We start from the raw sequence: 11,039 nt of genomic DNA, 5'->3' as shown, positions 1-11,039 counted from the left end.
GTGCCCTACAGATCCCTAACGAAAGCTTAACACACACAGCTTCACGATATAAGGTGTTTGTATATACATAATGCCCTAGAGCATTGATGGGACATGGAGATATAAACAAAGATAACGGGGAGTAAATTTTGATTCTTCATTCACCAAATACACACACACACATACATATAATTGTTTTAGTTATAGATCTTCTGACAAGAACAACAGATCAAAGTACGAAATACATAACAAAATTTGAACACTACACAGCTATTCCAACTGTCAACGATGATTTTTACTTTTCCTCCACAATCGAAATCCAATAACAAATATATGCGGAATTCTCTTCTGAATTTACATCACCCATTTTCCTCCTCAACAAAGGTCCTCAAATCTGCAGTCAGTTGAATCCACTAGAATTTATGATGTGAAACCATGCATGATATACTTCAACTGCCCTAGAATTATGGAGGAGAAAAAAATTCTTAAGAGAGCAGAAATGACTTGTAAAATTACTAAAGAAGATGGTCAAGAAAAATTGTTGTCAAGAAAAAATGTCAGTAGGAGCACGTATTTCAAAGAAACTCATGTTCAACACAGAATTTAACAAAATTTTTTTACCAAAATGCTGTTTCTAAAAATCCAGCATTAATGAATTTAACAAATAAACTGTAAAGTACAATGCAGTAAAAGTTTAAATCAGATAATAGATCAAGCAGCTTTTTGGATAGCTCGTTAAATGGTGGGTACAGGTCCTCCTACCTCCAGGCAGGGTTACCCCCATGAAGTGCCACGGCAACACTCATATCTGGATATATTTAAGTTCCAAATTCATTTAACTTTTGCATTATGTTAGACTCACTCTCGGTTAGACCCTAACAGCATGCAATCAGCATCTGATCAAATGTTTCAGGGGCAACTGCACTATTCTTATATTTCTCAAAAATATCCTTAATCTAACTTTGATCAATGAGTAGTAGAACCTGCCTTCATCTTGGCAATTATGTTTTTAAATACTTTTGCATTCTTGACTCAGTCTGTCGGTTGGAAAAACATAACATTAGCAGAAGCTTGCATTGTTGAGATGATGAAGACAAGTTATGAGACTCTAGAGTATGCCTTACATCTGAGGTCTTTAGTTTCATGCAACTGAAAAATAACTACATAATTAAAATTAATTACAGGAGATATCATGATCATTATGCACATAAAGGAAGACAGCACGTACTTGACCGAGCCCCCAAAACAAACACCAACTTCCAACCAAAAGTGAAAAGTATATGCATATCATATGCTAAGTATTGATATTTGAAAAAAATCACTAAAGACAAAAAATATTTTATTATAAAACAAAAAATATTTCACTACAAAACAAAAATTACAATTTGTCTTGTAGTGAAATATTTTGTCTTGTAATGAGATATTTTTTGTCTTTAGTGATTTTGTACAACCTTTTTTTTGGGGGGCAAATATAATTTTTCTTCATCCGTTAATAAACAAAAACAAATTATTTCAACTACTTTTGCACAATATTATCTAGCTTTTTCAACCGAGGATATCATTGGGGCATTGTCCCTGTTTGCCATTGTCATGTTATATTTTCCTAAACCACACAATATATACAAATAACCTTAACTATAAAGTAGTTCATGACTCATCAAATCTTTAATTGACAGGAATTATATAGACAAATTTGAAAGGCAGGCTCAGTTACAGTTGCTTTACTTACAATCTGCCCAAATATGAGTATAAGGGTGGGGCTAGGGGTACGGCAGGATGAAAGTTACAACAGCTGTAACTTATCAAGGAACTTGAGTGAAACCAAACTAATCCTATGAATATGTGACTAATTAGAATGACAGAACAACTAAAGTTGCCCCTTAAAGCTCTCAGATATGAGACAACTAGGGACTGGAACAACAATCTCAGAGGAAAAAAAAAATACCCAACTCTATGAATAATTCCCAAGCATGATACTTCTTGGAACTGGGACAAGTCAGCCATTTAGGGCATGTTTGACAGTCGAATCTATCTATCAACGGGAAAGAACTATTTCATGGAACTATTGTGATTTGTGATGGTCTCATGTTCACATGACTTCTCTTTAGTTTCAATGCACCCCTGAAAAGCGAACGTATCCCATGTTAACATAACTTGAATGGGACAAAACTAGTAGTCTCATCCTCCAAATTAATCCCATATTCATAAGACTAAATGTCGTATAAGAATTGGTTTGATATACCCAAGTTTATTTTTCATTTTTTTTCCAGAAATATTCTCAATCAATCTTGATTGATGAATTCATGGAATGGAACCCATTTCCTCAAACATAATTAAGATTTTAGATTTTATTTTTTGGTCTAATATTTTGGTAAAACATAACATGACATCAGCAAGACTGACACTGATATACATTATTTTCATGGTTGAGAAAATTACATGACATTGTGCAAAAGTTATTGAATTAGTGATTCTCATACAACTATGCTTTTCACTTTTGAAAGGAAGCAAACAGATATCATTTGCTCCAAAACACCGTCTCCTCTCCATGCATTCAAATCCATATCATTAACTAATTACCCCAATATTAAACATGAATACAAATAATTACTAGGCTACAAGAGACCCTTAAATATGTGACAATTTTAGAGGTTAGGATAATTCAATTGGCACCATGAGAGAGTCCCAAACATTGAGCTAAAAATTAATACTGAGTCAGTTCAGTCTCCCATTTGCTCCTAGCTCCCAAATATAACATAAATATTTTGATGGGACAACTGCTCTTGTCAAATTTGAGTCATCCAGACATTGTACTGAAATTAATCACAAAATGGGGAAATTCTACAGTACATCGGAGGTTCCACATCCTAATTTAATGTTGAACCATCAACTAATGATAATTGCACATGGCTATACATGTTGAAAAATTAAAAAAAAAATTATGTTTTCCTCTCTTCTTTATCCGTCCAACATTCTTTAATATTTCCAATAAAAAAAAAAAAATTAATGTTGCGGTCTCTCTCCGTTACCTCAATTTTTGCCCTCTCTCCCCTCGATCTTCATCTTTGTTTTGGTGGCTGCCATTGAAGCTTATTGAAGAAGATTTTTTATGATGATGATTTTGCACCAAAAGCAAAAAGGTTTCTTCACTACAAGAGCGAAAGATTTTATGATGGTTTTCCTCTCCTAAGACTTAGACTCAGCATTTGTTCAAATCCTTGACTTGAACACCGTTGTCAGAGTTCTCGCTTTTATCAATTTCTTAACGGCAACCCAGCAAAGCAATGGGTGCAATCCAGTCAAAAAGGCGGGGACTGTAATGATGGAGCACATGGTGAGGAAAGGCGGCCAAAATCATTTAATTCATCAAAAATCTTCTTTGCTACGTTTCAAAAATGGCAGCCACTTCGGTCGAACAGAGAGATGAAGAATGAAGAGAGATAAAAAGAATTGGAACAAGTTAATGGAAAAAGAGAAAAACATTATTGTTTCTCTCTCTCTCTCTCTCTCTTTATGAAAATATTCAAAAAAGTTGGAAAGGGAGGGAAACTCTATTTTTATTTCAAAAATTTTCAACATATTTGCTATGAGGCCCCGCTCTCATTAGTCGGTTGTTGCACATTAGATTGTAATGTGGAACCTCCAATGTACTAGAGAATTTCTCCACAAAACATAGTCCAATCACATAAATAATCCCGTCCCTCAAAAATGCCCTAAATGCTAAATGCAAGCAAGATTAATATATTATTGTCTGCAAGATAAGATTCTAAATGTCACACAAGCATTTGATCTAGCAGCCAGCAATATATTAGCTCTCAATTCTAGAATGACATCGTCTCTAATTCACACTTTCCTTAATCTCATGAAAATGGAAATTGAAGTCCTAAAGTTAGTAACCGACTTTTGTATAGCAGCTAGTAAAATTAACTTCATTAAAGAACCTTGATGAATACAAACCCGTCCATAAGAGCCCAAAATCGAAGACAGCTAAAATACTGTCCCTTATCTTTACCTGCCTCTCTGGTAGTAATCATTTATAAGCACAAGAAACACAGTTCACCTATAAGAACTACTTACCAGTAAACTTTCATTCAATCAACTACATTTTCTTTTTATAGTGGTAACAAAAGGTCCTATATAGAAAAGGTTCCTCCAAATGAAAAATTTTTCTGTCACATAAAGCATTCAAAACTAGTATATAATATTAAAATATACTTGAAAATAGTCTGTTTTATCAATGAATTGAAGCATTTACTGCCAGAAAGATAAATAAAAAAGGAAAGCATACTTGCTCCTAAATATGGACTTAAAGATTAGGATAAAAAAGAAAAAGTTCTTACAATGACAAGCGAGTAATTTGACACAATAAAGAACCACGATGCAATGAACTAGGCTCAAGTTGTCCCACAAATTATATAAGTGCGCAGCGATAACAACCCCATTTAGCCCATGTTCGTAACATCTAACCATCAAATGCTTGACTTAAAATGATACTTTCTTTGGAAATGCAATAAGTATCACAAATTGAAAATATTCAAAGCTTATACTAGGGCACACCTAATCAATAAACCTAACTTGATATAAGCATTTGTTCATCATCTACAAAATATAAAATATAAGGAATTCATTGTATGAGCAAAACAAATCAAAACAATACAAAGCTGGTAGCAAAAATCATTAAAAAATAATAAAAGAATCATGAGAGGAAAAAATGAAGAAGTACCTTAGTATGCACAAAGAATTGTCTCCCGAGGCATAAGTCCAATACCCCACCAAAGACTCTGCTCCATCGATTCAGTACAATCGAAAGATCCCAGATTTGAAATCTCAATCTGGTACACCACTAACATCTCTAACTATAGAGAAAAAAAAATCTGCACAAAAATCTACCTTAACAATTTTCATCACAGAACAATCAAGAGCCTCAACTAGTTTTCTCTTCTTTAATATCAACTTTAGCAATAGCTGCCTTTTGTGCAGCTCTTCTTTTTGTTTGAATTTGGCGCACATATTCAGCAACTACAACATGTAACTTTGGAGCAACCTTACTTGGTGAAGTGACATTTAGACCTGCCTTTTTCAGGGCTCGTGCAACATGCCTTTCAGCCTTCTGAAAATGCATGGGGCATAGAGAAGGAACAGTAGACCTCAGAATCGGCTTCCCACAAAGAATAGGCCCAGTCTGCCCACTGCATATAGATTATCATATCACTAGGAGAAATATTTTGGAAAAGAAAATATGATTTAGCATCTGTTTGGGCATTGTAACCAAAACAAGATGCCACTGTGAACATAAATGCCAGTGTAATACAAGTATGTCATATAACCACCAAAATAATTCATATGGGCAAATATAGCTAACTGAGTATGATGTGTGGTGCAGATTGCAATCATTGTCTCTTACTACAACATAACAATTAATTAGGCTTATGACCACTGGAAACCTGACTATTGGCTATTTTCTAGCCCCAAAATCTCTTTTTGAGTACTATATGCAAGTGGAGAAGGTGATCCAGCTAAATCTATATACATAAATGATTGCAATAAAGTCTTTGCAGTGACTTAAATTGAAGCCCTTTCACTCCTCTCCATGCGCTAAACCCCCTTCAATAAATTAAGATCAATCATACTGCAGTATATCATGTTTAAATGGCCAATAACATCAACCTAACATCCACAACTCCCAAAATACTTTAATCATGAGTTCTATGAGACACAATTAGATGCTGAATACCACTCACAGAAAAGTAAGCAAAAAGCACAGATCCCATAAGCATTTATGCAAATTTCATTAGTCCTCTTAAAACTTTTGGCTACGAGGCAGTTCGACCCAGATAGTTCTGAGAGTCACAGAACACACCATGAAATTCTAAAATTCATAAAAAGAAAAAAAATCAGAAATTCATGCGAACATCCATTCAAATACTTCAGCAAAAACGTAAACTAAACAAATTCAAAAACCAAATCAACCAAGGCTTTAGTACTTTTACATTCAAGATGAAGAAGAAATATTCCCCGAAGTTAATTGGAGGAATCCTATAATTTACACTAAATTCAATTTTGTTGGTTAGTTTCCTTCATTCTATCAATACAAATTCAAAAACTAAACCAATTCATAGCTGCTAAAATACTTGCGTATCAGAAAAAAATGACAATAAACAAAACCGAAACAATTTCAATAAATGCAAGTGAACGCTAAATACTTGTTTTAAAGATACCAGAATAATTCAACAACAAATAATAAATAAATTAAATGGAATAAATTAAATACCTTTTAGTAACATAAGAGCAGCCCTTGTAAAGCTTCTGCTTCGAATCAGACAAAATATGCAGGTGACAAAACCTCGTCATCGGCATCGCCTTCGTTTTACACCCCGCCATCCCACACTTCTTCACAAATCCCCCTTCCTCAATGTCCTTCTTTTCCGCATTATTATTATTATTATTATTATTACTATTCTCATTAATTTTGTTGTTATTATTATTATTATTATCATCTTCTTTGTACGGGCTCTTCCCATACTCCCAGTAATACTTTCTGTAGCTGCTTCTCAATTCTTCCATTAACGCCCAGTAATGCGTCTTGTATAGCTTCTTAAGTCGTTTCACTCGCTGCAATCGCCGTTTTAGGACTTCGTAACGAGTCAGGAACTCCGCTGTCGACAGCGCCGACGTCTCGTCGTCCGCCGTGTCGAAGGCCGTACGCTCCATCGGCGGCGGCGGCTGTGAGCGATCGGCCATTGATGAAATAACAACACTGAGTCAACTAGTCGGCGAGGGAAAATGGATGGTTTTAGGGTTTTTAAGAGAGAGAAAAAAAAAAAAGTCGGATGCGTCGAAACTTCCTTTTGGGGTAATAATATCTTGTGGCCCGGAATTTTATAAATATGACAAAAAGTACTATATTCTGTAAAACATTTTCACCAAGGTCCTCGCAATAACACCTATTTTTGTTTAAAGAAAAAACAATAAAAAAATGTTACCCAAATTTAGCAGAGGACTGATATTTCAACAATAAGGTGACAGTGGATAATAAAATTTTGAATTTTTTATGAACAAAATGTAAAAATATAAAATTTAATGTAATTAATACAATAATATTACGATCCTAACATTTAAATCCTAATGTTATGTGTAGTTTATCTATAATGATTTCATAACTTATAAAATTATTTAACGATTATCTAATCGATGAATACGACATTAATTGAAATTCAAATTAAGACTTGAATATTAGGAGACCTAGTATTACTCCATCACACCAATAATATTAAACTCACACACGAATATGTACATCAATTTATATCCGATAATTATTGACAAAGTAATTTGTAGGTGAATATATTCTTGTTTGGATTTTACTTATAAAAGAATTCTTACGATTCAACAGAATTACTGGATTGCCATTCTGGGTACTATATTTCCGGCCAGCAACTATATCGAAAAGAGTAATATGGCCGTTTAATCCTCTAGTTTTCTCCTTCTACACTTGCACTAAACTCCTAATTCCTTGTTCACTAAGAAAAAGAACAAAAACAAACACATACTATTATATAAAATAAAGAGGAATTTCCGTAAGCTTTCGTGTTCCCGAATACAATTTAATTTGCTCTCTCTTACAAATAATTTCTCTTTTTGTTTGTTGCCGTCGCAATTTCTGCTGATTCTCTGTTTGTTTTAGTGATTCCATGGATTCCGAACAAAAGTTACTTGCGGTACTAATTTTTTTTAGGCTAATTGATAACATACTTTTGAGTGCTTGTTAATTTTTTTTTTTTTTTTTTTTTTGTCATTCGTGTCAATTCTGTTATGGCACAGTCCGAAATTATGTGTAATGGGAGGTTTTATTGTTTTGAGTTGTTTTGCATGTATTATCTAATTAAATTCCTTCTAGTATTGTGGCTTCATGGCATAAAAGTCACAACTCTTCTAAATAGTAGTTAGCAAATATGACTTTGTGGCTTTGGTATTGGGACCGTATGTATTAGTAATATCTCCCTTTTTTGGCTGTGAAATCGAAGCTCTAGTAAGCTTAACACATGGGTTAAATTATCTTAACTTTTGATGGCAGGTTTGACAGTCACTTGTATATAATAACTAAATTTTAGATTTGTAATTGTTTTTTTTTTTTTTTTTTTTTGTGATCTTTTTATCTTGTCTCTGTTATCTGTTGTATCATAGTTGTTTATTTATTTTTTCACTCTTGCTTCCTCAGATATCTGCAGGATGCCTCTATGGAATACCATTGGTTTGTGGCATTTTACAATCAATCTGCGGCTATTTCGGGCTCACCACTGTCAATCTGGGAGTGCCATCCATTCTTACTGCTATCCTAGCGTGTATCCTGGCACAAAACTGGCAGAAACTGTCACAGGTGCTCAATTCTCTTCTCATTGCCTTGTTCTATATCTACCCTTGTACATTACTGAAACTCGCATTCCGGAGAAAATATTTTAGACTAGGCGCATAGAGAAACTGAAACTTACTTTTAAGGGTACCTCTGGAACCGTGGCTTTTAACCCATCCATATCGTGGGAATGAATTATAGATGTTGCAAGTAAACATGGGAAACATTTCAATTTTCTTTTCAAGTTCTTTTTCTTGCTTAATCTCTCTTTCTTTCCCGTCAAGCAGATGTTGAAGACAGTGGTGACTTCTGAAACATTCATCAAAATGATTCACTGGAAGAATGTCGTCGGGAAGAAGCTGAAGAAGGCAGTGTTAGATGTTCTGGAAAGATTCAATAAAGTGGACAAATGGAGGAGAGCTTCCTGGTTTTTCTTGGCACTCGCATGGATTGTGAAGAGTGTTGCATATTTGAATTCATTGCGGTCACACTACAGCACGATCTACTTTGTCTTGATACAATGTCCGATGATATTTTTGCTATTCGCGGCATTGTTTCTGATATTATATCTTCGGCAATCAGTCTTGTTTGTCTGCATAGTCCAACATCGTCTTCGCTCGGGATTTTTGGTCCACATGGGAGCTGTAATACTTCAAGAAATCATTTACCGTAGGATACACAATAACCCATCCTCGATATTTGGCTTCGCATTCCTCCAGTCAGTGCTCGTCCTTCAATACACAAGCTACTCTGGGCTTAACCACGGACTCATTCCAGCAGATTTTCGGGGAAAAAGGGAGGAGATTGTACAAGTGGTTGTACATCTGCAACTTTTTCAACTGCTTGTCCGGACAATCTTCGATGGTCGCTTCTTGGAGACAGGAGTTCTTATGATCCCCTTCCTCATCGGTATCTTTGCAGTCTTGCACTTAAAAAATGTAGCACGGCAGTCAGTGGTAGATCAGATACAGTCACCTCAGGATCAAGTTTCTGGTGAGTGGTGGATACAACATAAAGATTACACTAACAATTTTTCCTTTTTCTTCAGTTTTGATTAAATTCCATGAACTCATTTTTTTCTTTTCCCCTTCTTTCTTTTTTGCAGATTCCAACGGAGATGAAGCAAATAATCTAGAGGCGAAGCAGGAAGAGGAATGTGCTGAAGCAAACAAGTCAGAGGCGAAGGAGGAGGGAGCTGAAGCATGCGAATTAGAGGCGGAGGAGGAGGAGGGAGCTGAAACAATCGAACTGGAGGCGAAGGAGGAGGTAGCTGATGAAGCGAAGACGGAGGGAGCTGATGAAGCGAACATAGAGGAGAAACAGGCGGAACAGGAGGAAGATTCTTTTGTTTTTGTTGAGTCAAGTGATACATTATTGTAAGATTTTTTTTACTACATTACATTATTGACTACACGCAGGGATTGGAAATTGCTAGTTAGTACTTAGTACCCTGACTGATTAATTTCATAGAGATATGCAAGTGATAATGATGTTGTAGCAGTTGAATTTGGTAGCTATATGATTGTCTTAAGTTGTCTCCAGTTTCCCGATTGATCCAACTTCAAATAGGCATGTTTAGGTGATAAGACTTTCTAATACATACAGCCATGCAAATGATAAGTTTCTTTTTCCATATTGATTCATGTAGTGTTTGAATGCTAGTTCTAAGTTTGTTTTGAAGTTTCTTTAGTCCCCTGAATTTTTCATTTCAAGTAGATGACAGTATATGAATGATGATCTTGAATTTCTAGTTATACGATTGTTTTAAATTTTTCTCAAGTACCCTCTTTCACTAGTTGAAATTTTAGTTATATGACTGTTTTATGCTAGAGTAATTAATAACCACACAGGCTGTATGGCTCAGCTCATTGATTGTGCTCAACATGAGAAGAGAAATTTCAAGTTTCATACTTCCCAGAGACCCAGACTATTAGTAATTTAGCATTGAAAGTAATGCAAAGCTAGTGATTCATCAGGATCCCATATGATGGCGATCAATTTATGTAGAAGCACTGCTAGAATCTTAGTAGGAGCTTAAAATTTTTCAAAATGTTATTAGCACTCAAAATATTATCAGCCATGTCATTATTTCTGCTTTTCATTTTCTTGCATTGTAGTAAAACTTCAGCTTTTCAGCTATTTCAAACCCTACCACACTCACAATATTCTCCATTGTTTATTTGTACAATTCCCTCCCACACCGTCTGTCCCAGCATGGCGTATTATTCGATTAGTTCGTTAATCTTTGCTTAAAGCCATTCAGAGTTTCAGCACATTAGGCCACACCAATGCCCAAAGACGCATACAGTCATCATACGTTCATCCATTTAGCATATGACACGTGTCAACGTGAAAATCAAGTGGTGAAACCCTCCCAACAAAAGTTCAAATTGTGAGTTTGAGTTTTGCAGTCACATAAACTCTTGCTCACCTCCCATAATTGGATAGAATTGGAATATTTTAACTTTGAATATTGACACAATTTTTGAACTACTGATTTAACATAATTTCATGATAGATTTTTAAAGTCAAATGACATTTACCAATTATCATTGTATTGTATGAGATTAATAATGTCATAATTTTGAGTCAAACATTTAAGTTAAAAGAGCTCTATTAAAAAAGTTAAATTGGCATAAAAGAATTTTGTGTTGATATCACAATTAATCCTAAAATTGTTTTGAAAGAATAATAAATTCTAATTTAAATCCCA

General features: G+C 34.7%; 2 protein-coding genes across 4 annotated transcripts; one reads left to right on the top strand and one right to left on the bottom strand.

Annotated features, from left to right (window-relative positions):
* Positions 1-117: 117 nt before the first annotated feature.
* On the bottom strand, positions 118-6,808 carry LOC18038958 (INO80 complex subunit D). 3 transcript variants are annotated; one of them, XM_006428654.2, is made up of 3 exons: positions 6,251-6,808; positions 4,703-5,168; positions 118-437 (listed from the first exon to the last, which is right to left on the bottom strand). In XM_006428654.2, the coding sequence occupies exons 1-2, from the start codon at positions 6,718-6,720 to the stop codon at positions 4,904-4,906; spliced, it is 735 nt and encodes a 244-aa protein (XP_006428717.1). In that variant the 5' UTR covers positions 6,721-6,808; the 3' UTR covers positions 118-437; positions 4,703-4,903. The 3 variants fall into 3 exon arrangements, with proteins under 3 accessions (XP_006428717.1, XP_024038095.1, XP_024038096.1); XM_024182327.1 differs by having other exon boundaries at positions 118-373; XM_024182328.1 differs by lacking the exon at positions 118-437 and adding an exon at positions 1,472-2,100.
* Positions 6,809-8,652: 1,844 nt separating this feature from the next.
* LOC112097340 lies at positions 8,653-9,706 on the top strand. Its single transcript, XM_024182525.1, has 2 exons — positions 8,653-9,319; positions 9,432-9,706. The coding sequence occupies exons 1-2, from the start codon at positions 8,653-8,655 to the stop codon at positions 9,704-9,706; spliced, it is 942 nt and encodes a 313-aa protein (XP_024038293.1).
* Positions 9,707-11,039: the final 1,333 nt, after the last annotated feature.

This window comes from Citrus clementina, unplaced genomic scaffold (assembly GCF_000493195.1).
Source record: "Citrus clementina cultivar Clemenules unplaced genomic scaffold, Citrus_clementina_v1.0 scaffold_6, whole genome shotgun sequence".
In the NCBI taxonomy this organism is placed as follows: Eukaryota; Viridiplantae; Streptophyta; class Magnoliopsida; order Sapindales; family Rutaceae; genus Citrus; species Citrus x clementina.
This window is presented reverse-complemented; position numbering and strand designations above follow the sequence as displayed.

Excerpts from the sequence above, each read along its gene's own strand:
- LOC18038958 (XM_006428654.2), bottom strand. The coding sequence starts at position 6,720 with ATGGCCGATCGCTCACAGCCGCCGCCGCCGATGGAGCGTACGGCCTTC. Across the intron at positions 5,169-6,250 it reads TGCTCTTATGTTACTAAAAG|TGGGCAGACTGGGCCTATTC; the intron begins GTATTTAATTTA and ends ATCTATATGCAG.
- LOC112097340 (XM_024182525.1), top strand. The coding sequence starts at position 8,653 with ATGATTCACTGGAAGAATGTCGTCGGGAAGAAGCTGAAGAAGGCAGTG. Across the intron at positions 9,320-9,431 it reads ACCTCAGGATCAAGTTTCTG|ATTCCAACGGAGATGAAGCA; the intron begins GTGAGTGGTGGA and ends TCTTTTTTGCAG.